The following is a 25,531-nucleotide window of genomic DNA, read 5'->3' as shown; positions in this document are numbered from 1 at the left end:
TTTATTGCCATTACCCTGAGAAAAAATGTCCCTGCAATCAATGAAGCAAAGCAGCTTCCCATTCAGTCTGTGTGAATCCAACGTGCTCAGAGGATTCTTATAGTCCCAGACCTCTGACCGTAATCCTCCTTGCTCAGTTGTCACAGTACGGGAGCAAATATGAGTAGGCTTATTGCTTTGAGGATAGCTCTGCAGATGGCAGTGTGAGGAAACAGCAAAGAAATTAAGGTCTAGGAACAACAGGCAGGATTATTTTTTAAAGCTGGTTGTATTTTTCTGTTTTGGCCAAGTGACATCTTCAAAGCTGGAATCAAAATCAACATTGCTCACCTTCCAAATGGCCAAGGAGCACTTGAAATAAGCCTAGTGTAAACAGTAGCCATGTGACGTTGGGGTGGCAATTTTACTGTAACCGGAGAAATTCAAACAATCAATCTTTACTCAGTTTTGTCATATTACTGAAATGATAGAATTCAACTCTGGTAGATTGGAAATGGTTGATGGGATTTTCCAGCGAATCCGTTGCAATCAAGATCAGCCCTCTGTGCAAGGCTGCTGCTGCTGCTGGATCCTTTGACAACACACTGTTGCCTTTTACGTAACCCATTTTCTCTAAGGCCTTTCAACAGTTAAAGTCATTCAAAATGAAAGTCTTATGTCTATGTAAGTAAAGCAGACTAAAATAGCTCAAATTATAATGTATAGTATAAAAAGGTGCAATCATTTATTTTTATTTTTATTTTAATAATGAGTCATGTGACAAAGTGTAACGGAACTCTTGAGAATTATTGCTTAACTCTGCAGTTCCCTTCATTTCCATGGGGCATTTTAGTGTCTTTCAGCTCATTGTTTTGGTTTTATGGACCACATCTTTACTGTTTTCATTCTAGGCCACATACAAAGGAAGTGAACATAGAGGAGCATTTTGGTGCTCAAAAGCCAGATATTTCCCTCTGGATTTGGTGAAAGCCAAAAAGAGGCAGAAAGGAGAGCAAATATTGAACTTCCATTAATCACATGGCCTGAAACACAACTCCAAATGAATGCTCATGGCCTGCTGGATTGTGAAGGAGGCAACATGTTCGCCTTATCATCTTCATAATTGTGATTATGTCAGTTGTTTAGCCCGCATGTGTTTAAGCAGATTTAAGTGCTACTACACATCACTTTATTAAACTTTATAGGATGAGGCTAGTCCAGTTAAAATTCATTCTGGGTCAGTGAATATAAATATTAGGTTACTCGTGTTTGTCTATGCATGAAACTTAACTGAACAACGGCTAGAGATTAAATTTCAAAAGCTCCAGTGACATTTTCAGTCCCCTGTCCGTCATCAGATAAGAGACCTCATGCATCAAGGATTCATACTGATTCCACTGCGGTGCTTAAAGTCAATACAGATGCAGGGAATTTAACCAGACACTGTAGATCACCATGTGGCTTGGAGCCTAAGCCTCAGTCCCAGCTTTTTAAGCTTGTTTCTGTGTGTCTGAAAATGTGTTGAAGCATAATGTAATATTAGACTATTTCTGGTTTAGTTGGCATTTTGATGCTATTAAGGTCTACAATTCTATTTCAGTAGGATAAATAAAAACACATCAGAGGAGCTTTCCTGAGTGGCATATTGCCAATGACTAATTACTCTTGACTAAGAATTTGAATGAGTTTGTAATCATTGTGATTGTCATTGTGTTTCAGTGTGAGGAAAATTGTCTCTGTTCTTCCAGTATGAAAACCCTGAGTTGTGCTGGAGACTATTTATGTAATTCATGTCAGGACCATTAATTGCCTCCTCATGTGTTATAAAATCTTAATGTTTTCTTTTCTACGGTGGCTTGACCAGAGCAGTAATATGGTAGCAACGTCTGTCAGAGATCAAACTATGAGCAAAGCTTGCAGCCGAAATAAGATTAGATCAAGCATAATGCAGTGGTGTGGTGCCGACCCTTCCTATTGTTCTTTAAGACACTTGATTAATTTTGGGCATTCAGCGTCCCTACAGAAATCTGAAAAAGACCTATTTTTTCATTTGTAACAGCAGAAAGGTCCACTGCCAACTATAATTATTAATGCATTGTCTTCTTTTGGTCTCAACAAGCTTTTCTTTCAGCAATTTGTGAGTCCTTACTGACAGACAATGAGGTCCTTCATTGACGTGACTTGATCCTTGATCATATTGAGATGTGTTAACAGGCTCTTAGAGGACGTAGCTGTGAAGTCCTGTCTTTTTAAATGAAGTGTTTCACAGCAACAACAAAAGCCCTTAGAGATTGAAATATTCATCCTTTTCCACAAGTCATTTGTGGATCATTGGAGGTCTGCTCATGGATTCTGTGTCATCCATGTTTATGCATTTGGACTGAGTTTGCTTGTAGACAGCATAACAAATATTGATAGACATAATGTATAAAGCTATAGAGAAAACAGATATATCTCTCCACTCTGCATGTGCTTGATGAATGTAACCACTCACAGAAAACCAGTAAAATCATGGAATCACACTAAATACAACATTAAAGTTAAGTTAAAGTTAAAAATTAAAAATCTGCCTCTGAGCTTCTTTACAGTGAATATTCTTTCTGTCCAGTATATTCACCCTCTGCACCTTTCAGATAAAACCATCAGTTTATACTGGGCAGAAGCCAGTCTGGACTCTTTCCCCATTTGTAAACTGTCACTATGCCTTGAAGGGGACTGGACATTTTTAATGGTTTGTTACTGCTGTGGCTCCTACCAGGCCCAGTAACAACGTGTTCTCCCCGATCCAAATCCATCTGCAACTGCACCGCATCGTGCTTTTACTGCCAAACCCTTTTTCAATAAAAGAGCATTGTAGTGGAGTATTTAGAAATTTACATCTGAGGGCAACATTTGAGTTTGTCTATTATCAGAATTGGCTCCTGGGAGTATCATTTCATCAGCATCCATCATAAAGTAAGCTGATATCCCTTTTGATCTTAATTAATAATTGCACATAGACATCTGCATGCAAAAATGTTTCGATTCCCCACAAGGTGGAACTGTTTGCTCAGACTAGTTTGACTCAAAGCAGCCTGCACCACCTACAGCAAGGGAAAGTAATAGCAGGAGGTCAGACCTTGAGATGTGGACGTGTCACTGCTTTTCACAACCGAAGAAATCCTGGCTGTTCACGGTTGATTTTTGCAGCTGCATTAAGGTATAACTCTATATAAACACAGACTGTAATTCAAACACTTTTTGTGTGCTGTAATGGCTCTCTGTGTATTGATTCATTTGCTCATTTGGGTTAAACAAATTGCATAAACCTTGGATTAAATGGACATATAGCCATATGGAGCAAACACATTCATTTTTTTCTTCCAGTTCAATCAATAAGTCATTAAAGGTTTGCTACAAGTCACCTTGGATGTGGATTCTGCACAAATGCATTGATTCTTTAAGGGAACTCGAGTGATTTATTTTGCATTCAAACACATAGAATGGTCAAAATCAATGCAGCTCCTGGAAATAGTATCTTGACAAAATAAATCTTAACGGTAGGTCCACTCACATGCTTTTCTCATAATTTCCAGCTACATTTCATCGTAATGGAACTCTATCGTGGATAGAGTCTGAAGCCTGTGAGGCGTGGTTGAAAGCTCTGGAAAAAGGCAGCAAGTGAACTTTTGGTCAAGATTTTAAGACCGTATTTTTGTTACACCATCAATACCTGGTGAATGGCCTTACCTTTCAATCTCTACGTCCACAGATTTTAATTCAGGTTGTGTGTCTTCATGATATTGTAATTTTTTTTTTTTTCCAACACCATCCTTTTTTTTAAAATTTTTACTGCCAGTTTGACTCCAGTAAGTGACCTTTGTTACATGTCATACCCCTTTCTCTCCCTGGTTTCCTCTCTGCTGTGAAAAATGAAATGTGAAAAAAAAGAAAAAGCATAGTTTCAAAGGCTGAGCAGAGCTAACCTTCATATACAAAAGTTCTCCAAAATTATATAAAGGAGGCACCATAAAACTATAAAGAAAAGTGTGTGTAAGATAATGCAGCTGCTTTGAATGTTAACCTTATTAAATGGATGTTATCAGGTGTTGCTGGCACCACAGACGTAGGTTAGAAGCATCCTTCTTTATCTTCTAGCTGGCTCAGTAGGACGTTTCTATAACTATGGCACTAGTAATTTGAGGCTAGTCAGTATAATTTGCTTTGAAGAAATGCATGAGATTTTCAAAAGGTGTGGGAGACCTGGCTGGATAACTCCAGCAGAGAGCAGGGCGCTGAAAAGACAAAGACTCCAAAGCCAAAAGGACATTCCTTGCTTTGAATAGAGAAACTGGCTCTCCTTGAGGCTAAACATCAACCAGAAAGAAGGAAAAGGGAGGCACAAATCTTGTAAAAAATATGGCTTTATTTCTTTGTTTGTCAGTTTAAAAAAATGAATAGAAATATTTTCAAGGGTCTTCATCACCTTGACTGTTGCTGCTTGAGTGCAGACTTGCTGAATCTATTAAAAACAAAAACAAGTGAAATTAATACTGATGAGAAAACCATACATGATGTACAGAGTATTACTCGCAATACGTGCATTTATATCAGATGTGGAAGACGTTTTTCAGATGCTTTACTTAAGAAAAAGTACTAATACCACACTGTGAAAACACGTTAAATAAATTAAAAACACACTACAATGCTCATTAAAAACCTTACTTGAGTAAAAGTAGGTAAGTGTTAGGTTACCAGCAAGATGGTCCCTGTCAGTGTTTTACTTTGAGTGGTAATAAAATTGGGGCCTCAAAGAACTTTGTACAGATCGCAAAGGTCAGTAATCAATTATTACCAAGACAGTTCACAGCTACCAAAAGAAGAGTCAAGTCATGTTTGCCAAAAACAACAAACAAAAAACAACAGAAGAGGTAAACAGGCAGCTAAAAACTCTTATACATTAAGAAATGTATGCTCTGGCAGGAGGAATATACTTATATTTAATTTAAAGGGCCCCTGCTGGGCAAAGAAGACACTACAGGCTCCTGCTCTCCAGTTTCATCTTCTCACGTTACAAACCGCTGTCATGCTCACTTCCTGGTCTGGAACCAATAGCGGGACAAACAGAAGGTCACGTTGGGCCGCTGTGATCTTTGAGTGTGTTGGACCTGAGCAGAGGGTGAGTTTCTAAAATGAGGTTTTCTTGGCTTTAACTTGATTTTGTAACATACGAAAAGCAAATATACAAGTTCCACATTACAGGTCGTCACAGTGTGTTTAGCTGCAGAGACCAACAGCCTGCATGTTAAATTAAGTGTCGAAAAAGAAAGGTATTATGCAACGATAAGGGTCAGCAAAGAGTGTAGACTATTAAGAATCATTCAGTGTTAATATCATGCAGACTTGGGTGTACAGATTAGGTGTTTGTGCAGAAGAAACATATGCAGTTTTCTTCGGATAAACTACAATTGTAGCTTAATGCAACTTCCAAAGACACGTGTACACCACAACAGCCAACATCAGACTACAGCTGTGATTCAGGCAGCAGTCATGTGCAATCAAGCCACTCTTTATTCTTAACTCCACCGTCTTTGCGACTTTTTAAATCCCAAAGTCCGCTTGAAAATCAAAGGGAAAAAAAGACGCTCCTTGCAACAGAACTTGCTTGAGAATCATCGTGTTTTTAAGTTTTCTTCAGTGTTCGTTGTAGATAAATGTTTTTGCATGCGTGGATGGTCTGCACTGCAAAGAGGGACTCCTCATGGTTAATTCGGCTTACTTTTAATGATACCAGTTTGTCAAAATGGATGGTTCCCATCGGCCACAGTGTTGAAAACCTCTGAGCCAGAGAAACCAGAGGAGTTAGATCTGCACCGTTTCAAACGCGACGTTCGGCAGGTGTAAGTACAGGCGTGGAGTACATCTGGATTTCAAAATAAAGCTGACAAAGTAATTTCATTAATGTTAATATTTGCTTTTGAATCATGGCATCATGTATGAATGTCCTCATGTGCCACTGAGGCTGTCAGATGATTGGAGGAAACTTGCAGCTGGCAGTCATAACTTCTTTAGTCCTGACTCATTAGTATTGCCCAAACTGGTCTGTGCACATTAATTCAATTACTCCAATATATGAAAGGACATTGAGCCACCAAAGGATATGTGTTTGTGTGTGTTTGTGTGTGTGTGTGTGTGTATATATATATAATGTAGTCATCAAGCACTGGCCTTGCCTCAGGTCTGCTGGTCTTAGCTGCATTGAACATACATTAAACACTGCAACTGATAGCTGACATGCATGTGCATGAGAAGCTATTATTATGAAATATTAACAATAGTGCCTGTGAAATATGACAAAACATATCACACTGCTGTTTGTCAGATTAAACCGTCTCCATGCCCGGAATACAAATTGAGAATATAACTGGGGAAAAAAGAAAACAGGCACATGAAAAGTTTAGATTTTTGTTTGTTTCACTTCACAGTGCACTGATGCTCTATGGTATTGTAAGCCTTCGGTCTGTTACTTGTTGAAGGAAAAAGAAAAGGCAGAAGTGGAAAAAAAAAAAATTGCAGGAAATGGGTGAAATGACCCCAGTGGCTGCTGATACACAAACACACACACACACACACACACACACACACACCCCAATGGTGCCCGACAGCCCACTAATGCTTTGGTGTGTCATGATGATCCTCATGGAAATTAAATAACTTAGGATAGAGAGTACTCTCAGGAATAAGTGTGAGTCATCACAGTCACATCGATTTGTTGAAGGTGAGAAACTAGAAGAACAAAAGAATAAAGGAGCACTCCTCTTTTAGGAGCTGAAAGGAGTTTGTTTTGTATTCTTTAAGGTTTATCGTGGCTGAATATTAGAGAACATTAAAAGAGATCAGTGATTGGCCTGTCCTTGAAGATTTAAGATAAAGCCACTGGTAAAACATGGCCTTTGTTGAGACCTTGTGATAAAATTGGCTGCAAATACACATTTATAGCTGTGGACTTTGTACTATTAAGGACACAGCAGGCCGGTCAATCAGTTCAGATTCATAAAATCTGATACTGCATTAATGTGTAACATCTGTTATAGGTGTCGTAATGCTCGGTGATGTATGTATGGTCACTTGAGACTTTTTTGCAGCAGCCTCCTGTAAATCCACTTTGCACATTTTAGGTGTCTGCTCAAAAATATCTGTGAGAAATAGCCTGTCAATCATTACTTCTTAGTTTAAAAGAGATCATCCTGTGATTGATTAATGCAGCCAGAAACAAAGCTCAAGTGAAGAATCTGGTAAGAGCTCACTGTGAACGTTTGGCATTCCGTACAGCTCCCTCGCAGCCTAAACAGTCTTTCATAAACACATTTGCATGTGTCTAATGAATCCTCAGCAGGAGATTTTTAGTTATTTTTCATTCTTCAGAAAGAGAGCCTCTATCTTCAAAATGAACTTATGGCTCTTGTTCAACAATCTATTTTTGTTTGTTTGTTTTGATCACAGCAGCAGCAGCAGCGAAAGGTGCACTATGGGCCGTCTGGACGGGAAAGTGATTGTGTTGTCAGCTGCCGCGCAAGGGATCGGACGTGCTGCAGCAATAGTAATGAGCTTTAATAAGAACTTCTCACCAATATATTTCCTACCAAATCACAGAGGAAAATTGTTTGTTTAGTAGCCTGTGGTGTGCAGACTCAAAGCAGGGTATATTTTGACTCCATTACATATTACAAACAAGCTCTGTGTAATGCACACGGCAGATTTTAATGCCGTAGACGTCCCATGATATCTTGAACAACAGCAGCAACAACACTGGTGATCCAAAACATGTTTTCTTCCAAATTGCTACAGAAACCCACTTGCATATGTTTAGTGGTAACAAAATCCACTGAAATCCCCCAAGAACTATATGAGCGGATGTCTTCATGAATACACTGTTTTATTGATACAACCAGTTTCATCTTGCTTGAAAATGCCAGCACTCTGCATGCGTGGCCTATAACAGTGATTCTCCAGATGACGCAAACACAGCTTCAGGAAAGATTGGTTCATCATCACAACGGTTCCCCTCAAGTGATGTCTTGAAGTGTGGAAAAACGTGCCTTGTATGTCCATCTAATTCACATTGTATTAAAAAAAGCCATATGGCGTGAGGGGTCTACTGAGCATGTGGTTAACGATGCAGTGAGTCCATCAGCTATCACCTGACCAGAGGTAGAAGGGATTTAACGTTGAGGGTTGAGGGATTAGGTTAGAAATTGGCATTCTGTGTCTATCAACATGGTAATGAGATCTTGGTGTCGGCACTGTGAACTGAATTATTGTCTGAAAAATTGCCTCTCACTGTTCCCAGCCAGTAGTTTTTTTTACACAGTCCAAAGCTTATTTAGCAAACAGCTGTAAAGAATTTTAGATTAAAAACATATTTGTTTGTATCACTATGAATATTCCTCTTTTTCTACAAGAGAGTACTGAGCTGCAGGTTTTACAACATGACATGAACTGAGTGTTTTTTTCCCCCAACTGTAGGCATTCGCAAAGGAGGGAGCTCAAGTCACAGCAACAGACATCAATGGAGAGAAGCTGAAAGAGCTGGACGGCATCCAAGGCAAGATTCATTTCTGTTGGTGTGAGGCTGCCATCTGCTGGCTAGCGAGTGCATTGCATGTTATTACAGTGTCTTCAACGTTTATCCTTTTAAATTGCTGTTATTTGTAACCAGTAAGCAATATATTTAAGAAGCAGGCGTATTGCAGAGAATTGAACCTGTTGGACCAGGTTTGAATAAATAGGAGGTGATCAACACTCTTCCCTCCCTCAACACCTAGTTTCAGGTAGCTCACAAGCGAAGCACTCCATCTGTAATTGTAGAGCTGTTGAGTGGCCAGCAGGAAACGATAGAGCATGTGTGTGAATGTGGGTACTGTAATTGTGCAGATGTGACGCAGGTTGTTGTCAGCCTCATCTCCTGCAATTAATTGTTCAATAATAAAGACAGTTTGGTTTTTATTGGTTTCAAATTGGTGCAGCTGCCATTAGAGTAGTTGGGACTTTAGAACCAAAGCTTAATTCTTCTCTTCACCAACAGGGATCAAGACCAAGGTCGTGGATGTGACGAAGAAGGACCAAGTGGAAGCCCTGGCCAAGGAGCATGAGCATGTAGATGTGCTGTTCAACGTTGCCGGGTACTTTTTCCCTCTTTCCTGTATCATCTGATTATGCTCTATTTCTATGCCAGCGATAGCCACGTTGTCCGTCTGTCCGCCACGTTCTCGTGAATGCGATATCTCACCTTGAGGGAATTTCTTTAAATTTGGCACAAATGTTCACTCGGACGGAAGGATGAACTCATTAGAATTTGATTGTCAAAGGTCACCATGTCCACACATGACACATTTCTGGCCTTGACTCAAGAATTAATTTGCTAATTAAGACAAAATTTCACACTAATGTCTCTCAGAATAAAATGGTGATGACATTTTCTATCTAGTATGTCAAAGGTCAGCTTCACTGTGACATCGCAATGTTCTGCAAAAACACTTTTTTGGCCACTATTCAACTCCATAACTCAGGAACAGAAGGGGAGATTTGTCTAGATACTGAATTGGTAATGCTAGTCTATCCCACATACACCACTGTGATGCTGTAAATATGCGTTAGCACACTAAAGCCACAGCTAAATTTGATAGGAGCTTTTAGAGATTTACGTTTTCACTGGGCCAGGCAGAGAGTCTTTTTATGGGACTTGTTGACAATAATATAAAATATATAAAATATACTGTCAGCCTTATCCTTTGGCATACGCCTATTGTATAGCAGTTATATGCAGTTTCCACATTAAGCACGTTTATCCATCTCCCGCTTAACTACATCTCCAAAATCCCCATAATTTAAGGTTTAACCTCGACTTGACCCTTTGTCAATCTCCTTAACAAAGGTCTCTCAGTGGACACCTTTAGGCTCAGTAAAATGTTGAGGGGGTAACGCAGCATTTCAGCCAGACTTTATTTTTAGTTTAATAATTGATATCTCATACTGATCCCATGCACTCTTCTGTTTTGTGTCTGATTGCCACATTTGACCTCTTGGCTAAAGCCATGTGTTGATGATAACATCTAATATTGCACTTTCCAAGTTTACATGCTATCTACCGTCTACAGGTTTGTACACCATGGCTCCATCTTGGACTGTGAAGAGGACGACTGGGACTTCACAATGAACGTGAATCTCCGCAGCATGTACCTCATGTGCAAGGCTTTCCTGCCCAAGGTGACCTTTGCCCACTTTACCGAATGCTTAACACTGTTTATCCTGTTGTTGAGAGATTGAAATAGGTGCTGTTGTAAATGGAGCGACATATGCTTTTATTTTGTTCTCATCCTTTGTCTGCTGGGATTAGCTGTATTACTCTGAGCCTGTGGCATGATGGGCGGTGACTGCCCAATCGCTAATCCAGCTTTAGCTGCAAACCAACCAAACTGTCCCACTGAGGAATTTTAGTTTGGATCCCAGCACATTTGTCATTTGTCACATAGAAATAAGTCTGTTGCATAATTTGACCCTTCATTCTTGCCGATTATATTCTGTTTATATGCCACCCTCCTAATTAATTTTGTCATTCTAGATGTTGGCAAAGAAGTCAGGAAACATTATTAACATGGCATCTGTTGCATCAAGCATTAAAGGTAAATGATCTTTCACAGATCTTTTCACTGTCGATGGTTACAGAACAGACATTCTGGCCAATTAAAGGGCCATTGAGTCGTTGAAGTATGACCATGTTCATTGTAATCCTCTTATCTCAGATAATTGCTTTGCATGTGTGTGTGTGTGTCTGTGTGTCTGTGTGTGCGCGACATATGTGTTTCCTCGACAGGTGTTGTGAACCGGTGTGTCTACAGCACCTCCAAGGCTGCAGTGATCGGTCTCACCAAATCCATAGCGGCGGATTTCATTGAAAAAGGCATTCGCTGTAATTGTGTTTGTCCTGGTAAGCTCAGAAGGCCCTTCAAAATAAAAGCACGTTACTGTGTCCTTTCTGTTCTTCTTCAAGTGCTGTACAGGGTTGCGAGCGTATTAAATTATAACTGTATACTGACAGACATCCTTGTAAAAAAATCAGACTGATGCTTAATGTGAGAATTTAAGGATTTTTTTTTCCATGTTTGAGGACATTGTGTATTTTAAAGATACACAAGCCTGGAGTTTGTCCCTTCAAAGCCAGTCTGAATAACTGCTGTGCAAACTCATCAGGCTTTTATTTGAACAGCAGATCAGGACTGAATACCGTCAAACCTATTTTGTTGTCAAAATCATCCAGCTTGTAAAAGACTATCTATATTTCTGTATTCAATATTGTTATTGTCACTATAATGAATAAATTCAAGTTTGTTCCTGTACATTTTCTCAGGTACTGTTGATACTCCATCACTGAGGGGCAGGATCCAGGCCCAGCCTGACCCAGAGCAGGTAAGGTAGACTCTGCTCTGTCATTTTCTCCATTCTTAATCTGACAGTAATGCCTGGTGAGTCATTTAACAGGTACATCTTATCTTTGTTTCCACAAGAAGAAATCCTGATGGCTGAGTATTGAAGATAATGAGTGCTATAACTGTATCTCCTCTCTCTCTCTCTCTGTAATTCTCCAGGCTTATAAGGATTTCATGGCAAGACAGAAAACTGGCAGAATGTGCACAGCTGAAGAGGTGGCGTACCTGTGCGTCTACCTGGCCTCTGACGAGGTGAGTGCTTGCAGATAATGGATCCATGTGATGCATGTGTGGTACATTGTGTCGGCAGCCAGGCAGTGTTGCAGGGCCGTAGCTACCACTGAGGACACGGAGGTCCAGATGCTTTGTATTTGTTGTGGACAATTGAGGGCCTTTGCAACCTAGTAGGAGTAAACATCGAAAACTGGTGGATATTTTAAAGGCTGGTTCCAGTATGTTTTAGAATCAATACACTTAAACTGCTTTTAGGTCGGTAAATAAATGATAGATTAAGGATTGACCACAGTTAGAGGCTTTGAAACGAAATCTAAACGCTTTTGAGCCTCATGGTTGGAAATCAGATTTACAGACAGTATAACCGAACAGTTAAGTTTTATTTTGTTTTTTCAAATTTCAAATGATCAAAAAGTTTTAGAAACTTTTTAGAAAATTTCGGTGTCTGATAAAAGTCTTCTTGAGAAGGGAGCGCTACTTGGCTCGCGTCCTCCAGCATTTCTGAAATCCTGGCAACTTCCCTGAGTGTATGTTTCTACTTAATCCCAATGTAAATGTTAAATATTCCATAGTTTTGTAAGTTGTTGACTGGTCCGTAGTGAAACCGTTTCCAAGTGATCTGATGTTTCTTGGCTCTTTCACAGTCGAGCTATGTGACTGGGACAGAGCAGATCATCGATGGAGGATGGAGACTCTGAGAAAACTGTACTGAGCTCATCCTGACAGCAGTGGAGGCAGTTGCTTCCATTCTCATTTGAACCCCAAATAAAATTTTATTTGATCATCTCTGATTTTACATATTATGTTAACTGATTCTGTGGGAGACATTTGTCATTTGATTTCCCATCTTAAATCTATGCTGCAAATGTGTGCAAGGCCAAAATATTAATTTGTTGACTGACACTGTCATAAATTGCTAAATGTAAAAATCACAGCTACAGTATACTGGTGTTATCAGTTTATAATAGATAGATCCCTTGTAAAATGTTTTATAAAGCAATCTGGCTTTTATGTGATTAATACTGAAATGTCTTAAAACATCAAATTAAAACGTCTTCACCAATACATCTGAGTGACTTCTCCATTGAACACAACTTCCCCCCCAACCCAGCGCTCCTGTGCGCGGTACATTCTTGCTTGGCCATCACTAATCCGCCTGATTCCTATTTCCCAGCTGGTCTATCTGCCACAGGACTGCCAGAAACGCTGCCACTGACAGGCGATGCCAGTGTTTTCGATATGAGGTGAGTTCTCTAATATTTGATATACGGAACCTCGATAGTGGAGGTCAGGAGCGGTGTCTGTCAGGCAAACTGCCGTGCTGAGTTCACTGACAGCAGTTAGGGGCGTACACAGTCAGCTACTGACAATGAACCCAATATCGGACAACGAGACTCCTCTTTCCGCGAAATTTGGTGATTATGCACATATATGTCGGAGTGGGAAGTGAAATTGAGCTTTGGTTTATTTACCAAACTCAGACGTTGTGGATGACCGGTGCAGCTTCACGCTAAAAGAGTAACGGAAGTGTTGACGTTAGCTAACGTTAACGTTATTCAGCCTGAAGGGACTCATGCCCGGTGGGGCTCGCCGGCGACAACCAGCCAAATGCTGCTTTTGAAGGCGGCTCGCAGTTCAATGACAGGCAATGTTTTACTACTGAGGAGATCTGTGGCAAGTAGCTAGTTCGTAGTTATCAGCGTTAGTTAAATGTCGCTACCGAGAGCGGACGTTATCCGATAATGGGTCCATTCACACGGTTTATGGCGAGGCGTGGATTTGCCTCTTCACAAACTAATTACTGTAGCTGTGGTTCCAGTTGTCTCTGTCACTGTGTAGCTCCGTGTCTACACTGAACCAAACGCACAGACAACCCTGAAACGTTTGCTTTGCTTCGGCTACCGATGCCAGTTGAATAGGTTTGTTGTCGGCATTTCACTGTAAGCTAACGCTAGCTAACGTTAGTGTGCCATATGGTCGCGCTGTAAGTATTGATTAGCGTGGTCCGTTCGCAATTGGATTAACCAACGTCTGTTGCCATAAGCAACTGTCAACATAGTAGTAGAGGTAGTTTCATGTAACTTGTCAAAATTTGTTTTCAACACGGCTTCAGCTCGAGCCGTGAAAAGCAGAGCACTGAGTGTAGTATTTGGCCTTTGTAATGAATTAAAGCTCAGTGACTTTGCGTCGTGTTGACAGGTTGACAGCTACTAGCACACAGCAGCTAGCATGCAGCTACATACTATAAATCATGCGAACAGCAATCATATGTCTTAAAGCCTATTTAGTTTTCTTTTCCTTCATTAATTCTTATGGCGCAGACCCAGTCCAGTATCTGTTAAGGTAAACAAAACAGGCCTGTGTGTGTGAGATTATACTTATCATTTCATGGTAATTTCAAAACCTGTCCCAACACCACTGCTCTCCATTGTTAAGTGCATAGTAGATTGTTTGCCTTCTGATAAGAGCGTGTTGTCTGAATAGGAGCCCGCGGTCAGAGCTGGACATACAGGAGCAGAAGTAAAGGAACTGCCCATCCATGGCCAACCCCACCCCTCTGCTTGATGTACAGTGATATAGAAGTGAGTGGACCAGAAATACTGTAGCCAGTTGCCATGGAAGATACCCAGCCCAAACCTGTCACCCCGGAGCCGAGCCCTGCACCCAGTCCAGCACCTAGTCCAGCACCCAGTCCAGCACCCAGCCCACTGCTGGACAGAATTGCTTTGCCTGCAGCAAACCATGTGGAGGTATTGTATTTTACTCTTGGTGTGACCTAGTTCTAGTCAGTTTTTACTGCATTTACTGCAGTATGATAAGAAATATTGCTCCTTGGTAGGAAAAAAATGACTTAACTTTTTTATTGACTAAATAAGACATTTTGAGCTCTGCATTAACGATGTGGTTGCTTCTCTGCTTCTTGTCTCTCCCATTAGTCTCCAGTGTGTTAATATGTTTTAGTATACTCTCCTCTTGTAAAATTACTTATTCACCGTAGATAATTTGTTCATTATTTGTTGCTGCAGTTTTACGATGAGAATGAATTAAAATGCAGCCAGACGTAAAGTCTAAACTTTGAGCCGGTGTACCGCCCACTGGAGCAATATGTCAAAGAGGTTGTTTGTTTTAAGTCGCAGTCATGAGTTATCAAGTTCATATCTTCAATCCAAGACTGTCCAAGAAACTGTAGCCTGTAATCTGCTGATATGATGTGCCAAGAAAACTGATAGAGCACAACACTTGATAAGGGTTTCACAATTAAAGAGGCTGCAGGGACATCTACCAGGTTTATAATCTTTGCATGAGCAACCCATTCATATTTATGTCAGTGTGTCTCCTTAGCTCTGATGTTCTGTGTAAGGTGTCCCATTTATGTCCACTGCTCAGCTACATGTTTAAGGCCTGGATAATAATGTATACATGTACTGTATAGAATTTTTCCTGTCAATAATCATTTTTAAGGTTTGGAAAACTGTTAAAATGTTTATAATAATCTGCATCTTTTTCCAGCAAGTCTATTTTAAAAAAGCAGGATGCTACAACATATGAAAAAGTTGTAAGGGAGATGTGATAACTGACCTGTTCCCCCTCCTCCAGCACCTAAATGTGAACCAGATCCAGGTGGTGGTACGACGCTGCTCCACTCCAAATGTCACAGAGGAGACCACCTATTTTATTCCTCGAAACCCTGTGGTGGATGCTGGCACCAACACAGACCCGCCAGTGGTCTGCTGCCCTTTGCTTCACAGATTTTGTCCATGTCCTCCAAGAGGCCTTCTGGCCTCTCTCGTTACTAAAGGTAGGCAACGGTTGGCCCAGGAAATGCTTTCACTAAAGCCTGTTGTCAGCGACATAGTGATCTCATGTCTGTCTCTTGTGTCCTCTCCAGTCCTCTTGGCAGCTGTGCTCTTTGGGGTGGTGTGGTCCATCACGGAGGAGGAATGTCTTCCAGGAGGCAACCTGTTTGGCATCACGATCCTCTTCATCTGCGCACTCATCGGTGGGAAAGTGGTGGCTCTCATACGTCTGCCCAAACTTCCACCGTTCCCACCACTCCTTGGTAAGGCTGAGGATTTCGTGGTGCTGGTGTGTTTGTACAAGTTTTTCGTATTTCATATTTAGGACATTGTGTCATCTTCCAGTGTCTGTGTTAAAACTGCTCATTTGACAGAGGAAATCCATGTGTTTGTTCAGAACAATTAGACAGTTTACATAAAGGCTCAACTATGGAATCAGTGTTTACCACTATAGTTATAACAGACTGATTAGTCATCATGAATCAGGAAGTATTGAGAAGTTAGTAAATGGCAGATTGAGGTGGTGACGGACACACTGTGTTGTCATGACATTGCCCTCAGTGATCCAAGTCTTCCACCCAAGCATAAGCTAGAGAGGCTAGCATTAGCTGACACCCACTTCAGCTGTCTGCTCCAGTTGCTGGCAATTGTATCCCCATCTGATTATTGCTTCTTTGGTAGAGCAAATTACAGCTTACAGTTAACTACAGGTACCTGCAAATGGGTAATAGCCGTACACTGAGTGTGCTGTATATACAGTACAGAATAGAGAAACAAATTGTATTTGCTATGTGTTAGCGAATTTAGTTAGTTAGAGCAAATTTTTAAATAACTCCTTTTCAAATGAGACTGTCAGTTTCAAGCTGAGCTGGCCAAGCAAATATTAATGTTGTAACAGAAATACTGCAAAATGTACTCCACAGGCAGTGTGCTAGTCCAGCAGCTTAATATAATAAGTATTAAACATCTTTAAGCTATATGGGCTTATTCACTGAGTGATGTGTAAAAGGAATCATTTCACCATTCATTTCATCTTTGCTGTTGATATGAAAATAGGCCACTGTATCAAAAGGGAGTTCATGATTAACTCTACTGTCGTGTTATTCACTTGCTCCTTTCATAGTCAAGTTCACATTAGCTGCTGGTGCACCAGAATCTGTTGGTATTTTGAAGTATTTTGTCTGTTATTTTGTGTTTTGCGTTTATTTGTTGTATCCTTAGTCTGTATGACAAGTGTTAGCTTGACAGTGCAAGTCAATGACCCTGCTATTCATGAAAAGATGTTGCAGGAAATACTGTTTAATTTAAGACAAATGTTGTCACTACTTATGAAATATAAGAGATGCGAGTGGTGATCAGGCTCTGGTTAAGTTAACCTGTTTACCAAAGGTGATGAATATCTTCTCATGTGTTATTTTACATCATTTATGCTGCCTTTGAATAATTGGCATTGGTGTACATTATGAATCTGCAAATGGAAATCATAAGCCGCCAGCTGCACCCATAACAAGATAAAAATCAAGGAAGCTGGAGCCACTCCTTCTTTGCAAACGACATCAAAAGGTAGATTGAAGTTCAAGTAAAAAAGATCTTGAAGTTTGTTTCCTTCTAAACTTCAATTTCCTGTGTTTTTCTCAAACGAGTGTTCTTGTTCACCAGCTTAAGTTTTGTTTTTGACGCCATCTGCCAAGAGGATTCCTATAATGATGATATAACAGTAACATAACAAAAAGATTGTGGTCAGTCTGAAAGCTGAAAGTGAAGTCTACTGTCCCCACTCATTAACAGTTTCAAATATTTGCTCTTGATGTATCCTTTCTCTTGTCACAGTTGATTGTCTATGGCCGAATTTCTCGATTCTTAATAATTTGGTGTAACATTGTAATGTAATATTCTCAGTCATGTTGCATGTTTGAACACCAGAACTGGCAGATGACTTTGTAGAGTAGGTTTGGATCTTGTTGAAACTTGATTTTTTAGTGTTATAAGACAGTAATCACAGTGAGTCTCTGTGTCTCAGGTGTCCAACATGAGCACTGTAGGTTCAAAAAGCCACAGGCGATCCTTATTAGTGCTCTGTATCTGTGTGGGAGACAGTCTTGAAGGATCATCTGTCGTCTCTCACACACCCTCTGCTGTGTTGCAGGTATGCTGCTGATGGGTTTCATGCTGAGAAACATCCCAGTTATAACAGATGGGGTGTACATTGATTACAGATGGTCTGCCTCACTGAGGAACATCGCTCTGGCTGTCATCCTGGCCAGAGCGGGTCTGGGGTTGGATCCCACGGTATGCCATATACTCCACTGTTGTGTCTGTACACAGAAATGTTTAGAGAGATATTATAATGATGTACTAGCCTCATCTCTGCAGATGATTCATCTTTATTTTTTGGATTAGTGTTAATAATTAATTCTACAAATTGAACTAATGACAAATCTTAGCCCAGAGCGATTTCTTCACATTACTTATCTGACCAGCAGTCAAAAAAATCAGAAATAACCAATTTCCAGTGATGATATGTGGAAAACCAAGCCAATCTGAGCCTTAGAGAAGACCTAACCAGCTCATGCTTGGCATTTTTGCTTTAAAATGTCCTAGTTGGTTAGCAGCAGTGTTATCAAGTGATTTTCTCTGATCAGATTCAGTATTAATGAACGCACACAGAAGGATTCACAAACAGATTTTGGGATTATGTATATAAATGACTTTCTCCACATAAATGTTTTTCAGTGCACACAAATAGTTCTCATTGTATACAAATACAATTTTCATCACACACATACTTGGATGTTGTTATAAAAACTGTTGGACTGGGTTCTTTGAGACTCCCCATGATGTGGCTCCATTCACAAATGCATTTGTTTTACATTGCTTTACAAGGATAACTGTTTGTGTTCATTGAAAAATATTTATGCACAGAGAGTTCATTCATACTGAGACTGATCTGAGTCCATAAACCCCATCTTTAAGTAATTAGTCTAACCAACTGGTGATGTATGTGTCTGTTTTCAGGCTCTGAGGAAATTAAAATCAGTGTGTGTGCGTGTCGCAGCTGGACCCTGCATCATAGAGGCTTGCACCACAGCTCTGGTCTCTCACTTCCTCATGGGCTTGCCCTGGGTGTGGGGCTTCATCCTTGGGTAAATACAACACTACTTACTCTCCCTCTCTTTCTCCACTCTTTATTTTCTACTTAACAAGCTTTGTATTACCTTCACAGTGAGCGTAGGACAACCAGGCACAGTTCTCTTTGAGGAACCAATTTCAGTTTCAGCTCTAAAGCAGGAGCCAAATTATGTTAAAAGACAATCAGTGGTTTTTAATTGACAACATACTTCCATTATTTGCTGAGTGAGCAGACTGTACAGCTCTCAGAGCTATGTGACCAATTTACTCTGCTGACACAGCAGCACAGTGAGAATGTCGAGTGTTAGAAGTAAGACATGGAAGGCTGAACTTTGATGACACAGATAAATTAGACTAGCATGCAGTAACCCTAACCCTAACCCTAACTCACTGCATAACACACTGTACCTACAAGGAACTTGTTCCCATGAAGCAGAGAATGGAAAACACTTTTGCTGAATCACTAGATCACATTACAACCTCCTGTCTGAACCCAATAAGGTTGGGCCAAAGGGCAAGGACATTAATTATTTATGCCAAAATCAATCTATGGTTGATGGACTTTTTTGCCGATTTAAGAATCCAGAATAAGTGCCTTCATATTTCTGCCTCGTCACCATTTGTGTGCTGTCAGTAGTTGAAGTAGCTGTAGTTGAAGCTTGAGCTACTGGGCTTCCCACACTGATGGCCCCCTCCCCCTCTAAATGTGTTGCTTATCAGTGGTTGAAGGGAAGTACAAGTTTTTTTGTACTGTTCAACTCCAATTGTCATTTTTAAGGGTGAAGATTACTGTCGGCATGAAACAGTGTATGCCGTTTTTGCTCATTCTTTTTTAAGACTGGTGGCAGAATTTTAATCACTGGAGATTTCAATCAAGTTGGGGCCTAAAGTCGCATCTCAGCTACAGTATCAACTGTATATCATGCTTTTGCTCTCCAAGTACACTTGAAGGCTGATGCTTCCTAAAGTTTTTCAGTCTTTTTTTTGTTGTTTCTCTATAGGAGCGTGTAAATTAATCAAAATCCCTCTCCTCCACGTTGTAGCTTTGTGCTGGGCGCCGTGTCTCCAGCAGTGGTGGTTCCTTCCATGCTGCTGCTGCAGAAGGACGGTTATGGCGTGGAGCAGGGCATCCCCACCTTGCTGATGGCTGCGGGTAGCTTTGATGACATCCTTGCCATCACAGGGTTCACCACATGCTTGGGCATGGCCTTCGCCACAGGTAACCTGTGGACGTGTGCGTTTTTGAGTGGTGGAGAGGTGAAGGACAATAAGAAGTGCTGAATTCAATGTTCTTTTTCTTTGTACAACACCACCTTTATCATAAAGGGAGTGGCAGAAAGTTCAGTGTACCACAGTGAAGGTCAACACTGAGAAGCACATGAAATAAATAAGCTCTGTCTGTAGTTAGTCAGGTGCTCAGCAGAGGGTGTTGGTGTGCTGTATCCTCTTGTTTTTTTGTGCCAAGTCACAGTGGATTTTATGTGTCATGACTTCAGTATACCACAATGTAGAGCCTCTGTAGGGCTGTACTAAACTCATTTAAAACACAAAGTAATACCATCAGTGTTTACCCAGCAACTGCTCGAAATTGTCATTGCTGACACATTTTAAGGCAATCGGTTCAGTTACTTGTATTGTATTAACTCTGTATATACTCTGCTGATCCTTCTAGGCTCCACTTGGTACAACCTCCTGAGGGGTGTACTGGAGGTTGCTGGTGGAATGGTTGCTGGGATTCTTCTTGGCTTCATCGTTCAGTACTTTCCTAGTGTTGACCAGGTAGGCATGCTCTTACAGCAATACCATGATCGGTGCTGGGTTACATTAGAAGATCACTACCATTAACAAGTGACTTGTTGCTTTTACAGCGTCACACCTACTGAGAACAGTAACTCCTTAGAATACATGTGCATCACCAAAACTGAAAGTCTCTTTGCCCTTCCTTGCTCATTTTGGTTATATTGTTCTGAAGGCGTGTAGTCTACTGTCCATCAACCTTTGACTGTCATTGCATAGGCTGGTTTATGGCCCAAAATCTGTAACTCTGCATGCTAACAACAGGAATAACAGACGGCATATCCTTGTTACAGCCCTTTATTAACATTTGTGTTTGCTTGAAAATAAACATAAAATCAAGAGAGTAGCAGGACTCAATATATATATCCGAACAAACTCATACAAGATGTATATTATTTTTTTTGCAATCCAGCTGCAATGAAACCAGGTGAATTACTTGAAATAAATGAAGGTAAATTGAAAGCAAGTACCTGAGAATTGTAGCGCTCTGCTTGACGCTTCTTCAAGGAGAGTAGTAGAGCTCTCCACAGATGACAGATATGTCACCCATTCACAGTTTACATTTTCATTATAATTTTCTTGTCTCTTTCACCCACAAATTCAAAGGAATGAGAATACTTCTACACTGCAAAGGCTGTCCCCTCTGCTATCTCACCAGCAGATCCACACATGTGCACTGACACAGCTAGGAAAGAAACAGACACAGTGTGAATGCGTCAGGGATTTTAACTCATCACTTGAATCACAGAACTAGCATGCTATGTGGCTCATTACTCTTAACACTGATTCATCCGACACTGACCATGATGTGAGTCATCCTAAAAACTGCACGACACCACAGCCTGTGTGTGACACAACTTGGCAAGAACCAACAAACGCTTCAGTCAGTGAAATGTTCCCATGTCTGATTTAAAAGGATGAACTCTCAGGACGACATCTAGCATACGGTAAAATCATTGGAGATACAGTTTTCTGGGTCAATAACAGATACGATTGTAATTAGTATTTGTATTGAGTTGTCAAGAAATCCTCAAACAAGTGAGATTAACCACCACTATATATAAATTTTGCTTCCTAAATATGTAATAAGTTGTACTGTGTATGGAGCATTTTTTATTCAGAGATTTCATGATATTAAAATATATTTAATCATTGACTGTCTATTCCTTGCAGAAACACCTAGTAATGAAGCGTTCCTTCTTGGTTTTGGGCCTGTCTGTCTTTGCCGTGTTCGGCAGCGGCGTGGCGGGGTTTCCTGGCTCTGGAGGCCTCTGCACCCTGGTGCTGGCATTCCTGGCTGGCCTTGGCTGGGGTACAGAAAAGGTGATAACATATGCCTGCCACGTCTGTAGTACATACAGCTTTTATTTTAGCTCTCTATCTGCAGTTATCCATCTTCAGAGCTGAATTCTGACAAGGTTAACTACACTGCTGCATGTCAAAGATAAATATTTCTGTGTGTTCTGTTTGTCCTAAGGCACGTGTGGAGGAAGTGGTGGGATGGGCGTGGGATGTGTTTCAGCCTCTACTCTTCGGACTAATAGGAGCAGAGATTCGAGTCTCTGAGCTGGAGGGATACACAGTTGGTGAGACGACAACACACACACACACACACACACACGCACACACTTTAGAATAACACAGTGAGGTGGCTGTTGTGAGAGATTCAAATGTGACTGTGTGGATGTAAATATATTTGCATAGCCAAAAAAGAAGCCCCTGGAGAGTTTTTATCTCTGTGTGTGTGTCCAGTAAATATTAAACCTGAGTCTGTGTTGGCACTCATGTGCTGTACTTCCATTGCAGTTCCCATATGACAGTTCCTTGGGAAACAGATCTTATATTTTTCCCCAAAAAAGCGATCTTATTTGTGCCCAAACAAATGGCAAAATCATAATATATTTTGTGGGTGGCTGTAATTGAAGAATAACTAGACATAATTTTCTTGAAAAATAATTTATTGTGGATGAAAAAAGCCACAGAAGTTTCACCCAAATTCACTGTCGCATGATTCAGAGCATCATCTTCACAAGGAACATATTTGCAGTGTTGATGTACTGTACGTACAGTATTGGGGATGGTGTACCGTATATTTGTGCTTTGGGACTTAAACACAAAAGCAGTTTTAGGAAAAATCCACCTGAAATCTCTCTGTGGCCCATTGGCCCATGTTTGTAGAAGAGATGAGTGGAGCAGGTGATATTATTAAAAACTCAGTCGGCTTAGCCCGGTTGGCCCGGTTAGCCAGGTTAGCCAAGCTTATGTAGTGTTGCTGCCATCCATATGGAAAACTCAAATGAGAGACCAAAGCTGGAGACTGGTTTTCCCGTTTTATTCAGCTGAAGTCAGATATGTGTGTGGAGACACGTCAAACATGTCTCTCTTGGAGCCTGAAACAGACAGGAAGTCAAGTCCTTCTCTGCAAGAGTCCACGCAGTAAAGCTCTGAGTGTTCTGACACATGGGATATGATCAGTGTTTGCTCTGAAAAAATGTTCCATTACTTTATTTCTTGGACAAAATATATAGTTTTTATTATATATATTATATTTGTTGTGATCCACAAGAAAGAGTTTTTTAGCTTTTTTTCCTTTGCTTTACAATAAAATTACTCCAAGGTGTAAGAGGAAACATGATATAAGTATACAGTACATGCACCATAGTAACAAGATATTTCTAAGTGGTTATAAAAGCCCAGTTTGTGTGCCTCTGTGGTTTCTGTTTTTCACCACATTTTGCCCCTCCTTGCCCACAGCTGTGAAGAGGAAATACTGGTGATTTAATAACTGTTGTTTTTATAGCAGAATCTCTCTCCGTGACTGTCTGTTTAGGTCTGGGTATAGCCTCCCTGCTCATTGCCCTGCTGGTTCGAGTCCTGTTCACCTTTGTCTGTGTGCTGTGTGCTGGTTTTAACATGAGGGAGAAAGTGTTCATAGCCCTAGCATGGATGCCCAAAGCTACAGTGCAGGTATGTGCGCTCTTCCTCCTTCCTTCTTTTCTGTGAGCTCGGTTTAGGGCTTTTTCTCTTAGTGCATATCTGCAAATGTTTTTTTTCCTTTCAGAACACGCAGATTAAAAATAAATTGGTAATTTTAGGGGTCCTCTCGTGGTGATGATGCTAAAATTCATTTGTGAGTGAGTGCAGAGGATCACTGGTGTCCTTGTCTTCATCAGGCAGCCATAGGCTCCACAGCTTTAGACATGGCCAGGACGAGGGATGACAAGCAGCTGCAGAAGTACGGCATGGACGTGCTGACTGTGGCCGTGCTGGCCATCCTTCTCACAGCTCCTGTGGGAGCTCTTATCATAGGGCTCGCTGGACCTCACCTCCTCCAAAAACCAAAGAACTCCTCCTGCGGTGAGCGAGTCAAACCCACTTTATCAGCTTTTTTCTTAGGTAGGTAAAGTCATACGTTCAACGATTCAAACTCAGCTCAACGCTCCCGCAGACCCTCGCCCTGTAGTGGTGTGAGTAGTGAATATCCTTTCCTGCAAAGCTTCACCCCGCTTCACCTTTGTGATAGATGCGTCCACTCGGACAAGGATTTGCATAGCTTTAGAGCACTTCTGTTTACCCTGTCACTGCCTTCATGTCTTTTCCATCCACACAACAATGGCATTGTGGCTGTTAACCACAGTGCATAAGTGCAACTCATGGTTTTCTGCAAGTCTTCTTTTCTTTTCTTTTGTCTGTTTTACTTGAGAATGTGAAGCAGCATGCAATCAGCCTGTTAGCAAAGCTTTTCTCATGACTTCTCCTCCCTCTGTCTCCTCTCCACCTTCCCTAGGAACAGCAGCAGGAGGTGAAGATGACAATGAAACTCCCGTCACCTATGAGAGTACACTCTGACATCACCTGTCTTCATGCAGTGAGTGAGGACATTTTAAGAGACTTCGGGTGTGCTTTCACACCTCAGACTTTTGAGCTTTCCTTTAGCCACCGAGTGGCTCTCTCTGTCTCTCTATCTGACGGTCAGCTCCTGATATTTGCCATACTGCAGGAAGACATGAATCACTCTGTATTTATAGCCTCTAGGGGTTTCCAGGCTGCAGGCTCCAGGCTCCAAGCGAATGACCCCCACTTGGCATCTGCACTGTGCACTGCTGTGTGAACATGGGGGGGTTGTTTCTGATACTACCTGAACCTTTAATCAACTCTATTAGTGTGAGGCATGAATGTGGTTTACATTTTTATAAAGGTGGATGTTCTTCCGTTCTTGTCATTCACTGAATCCACTACATTTTTATGACTATTTGCTGTATCTGGACTTGAAAATTAATGCTGTATTTTATTATAAGCTGTTTCCTTCAGGGGGCTACATAATTGAATGTCCTGACAGTATATTTTATTTGACCTTTCACAACACATGCTTCAGTCTCTAGGTGTTCTGCACTCAGTACAATATTTTTATCGCTTTGTGTTTGTGTATTTTTTTAATAAAATGTGTATTAGCTGTACGTCTTGGTGATGACAAGGGTTTGAATAGTTTACAAAGACTCAGGAGATCAAAATAATCTACAATGCTTTACACACAGTGCTGCTAAAACTCTACTACACTCACTACGTCTGCTTCCAGTATCAAGACTGCTCAACCATGAACACGTCTGCTTCAAACCCATTGTTTCTAGTTTTATTAAGTAGATTTTTCATGTTTGTTACATGTTTGATTTTTTTTTATTATTATTACAGAGGTATGAACTGTAACTGAGACGTTTTTGATTTGTTTGAATTTTACATTTAAAAGATTCTTGTGTATTTTTTAGCAATTATTTATGATAGATTGACATGATTAAGCGTTAGTTTTTTACCAGATACTCTTTGAACAATAAATGATAAAAGATACCAAAAAACTGTCAGTCTCACTGCTTATTACTATGGAACTTATTTATACAATTTGACTTTATAATGTCCTTAATTCATGTCCCTGTCTCGTTAAGTTTTGGATCCTCAGCAGTGTTGGTCTGTCAGTCGCTCCACCGCTTCGGTCCAGACTGAAATATCTCAACAACCTTTGGATGGATTGTAATGAAATTTGGTGCAGATATCCAAAAGGTGCCCAGTAGATGAAATCTAATGACTTCAGTCATCCTCTGACTTTTCCTCTGATGCCATCATAAGGTCAAACATTTA

General features: G+C 40.7%; 2 protein-coding genes across 8 annotated transcripts; both read left to right on the top strand.

The window, feature by feature from the left end:
- Positions 1-5,078: 5,078 nt before the first annotated feature.
- Positions 5,079-14,206, top strand: bdh2 (3-hydroxybutyrate dehydrogenase, type 2). 4 transcript variants are annotated; one of them, XR_013077067.1, is made up of 12 exons: positions 5,093-5,137; positions 7,462-7,558; positions 8,485-8,563; positions 9,044-9,140; positions 10,116-10,224; positions 10,580-10,640; positions 10,832-10,945; positions 11,366-11,424; positions 11,604-11,696; positions 12,323-12,383; positions 12,853-12,922; positions 14,163-14,206. XR_013077067.1 is itself a non-coding variant. In XM_076728127.1 (11 exons), exons 2-10 carry the CDS (start codon positions 7,487-7,489, stop codon positions 12,374-12,376), a joined length of 738 nt encoding a protein of 245 aa, XP_076584242.1. In that variant the 5' UTR covers positions 5,093-5,137; positions 7,462-7,486; the 3' UTR covers positions 12,377-12,383; positions 12,790-12,903. The 4 variants fall into 4 exon arrangements, 3 of the variants coding, with proteins under 3 accessions (XP_076584241.1, XP_076584242.1, XP_076584240.1); XM_076728127.1 differs by lacking the exon at positions 14,163-14,206 and having other exon boundaries at positions 12,790-12,903; XM_076728126.1 differs by lacking the exons at positions 12,853-12,922; positions 14,163-14,206 and having other exon boundaries at positions 5,079-5,137; positions 7,465-7,558; positions 12,323-12,460.
- LOC143319290 (sodium/hydrogen exchanger 9B2) lies at positions 11,588-25,251 on the top strand. 4 transcript variants are annotated; one of them, XM_076728120.1, is made up of 14 exons: positions 11,588-11,696; positions 12,853-12,922; positions 14,251-14,428; positions 15,276-15,477; positions 15,568-15,738; positions 17,622-17,764; positions 18,491-18,618; positions 19,648-19,823; positions 20,277-20,383; positions 21,575-21,724; positions 21,879-21,987; positions 23,232-23,368; positions 23,575-23,797; positions 24,189-25,250. In XM_076728120.1, the coding sequence occupies exons 3-14, from the start codon at positions 14,294-14,296 to the stop codon at positions 24,248-24,250; spliced, it is 1,743 nt and encodes a 580-aa protein (XP_076584235.1). In that variant the 5' UTR covers positions 11,588-11,696; positions 12,853-12,922; positions 14,251-14,293; the 3' UTR covers positions 24,251-25,250. The 4 variants fall into 4 exon arrangements, with proteins under 4 accessions (XP_076584235.1, XP_076584239.1, XP_076584236.1 ...); XM_076728124.1 differs by lacking the exons at positions 11,588-11,696; positions 12,853-12,922 and having other exon boundaries at positions 14,292-14,428; positions 23,575-23,758; positions 24,195-25,251; XM_076728121.1 differs by lacking the exons at positions 11,588-11,696; positions 12,853-12,922 and having other exon boundaries at positions 14,292-14,428; positions 24,195-25,251.
- Positions 25,252-25,531: the final 280 nt, after the last annotated feature.

The sequence above is a fragment of the Chaetodon auriga genome, chromosome 4 (assembly GCF_051107435.1).
Source record: "Chaetodon auriga isolate fChaAug3 chromosome 4, fChaAug3.hap1, whole genome shotgun sequence".
Taxonomy (NCBI): domain Eukaryota; kingdom Metazoa; phylum Chordata; class Actinopteri; order Chaetodontiformes; family Chaetodontidae; genus Chaetodon; species Chaetodon auriga.
This window is presented reverse-complemented; position numbering and strand designations above follow the sequence as displayed.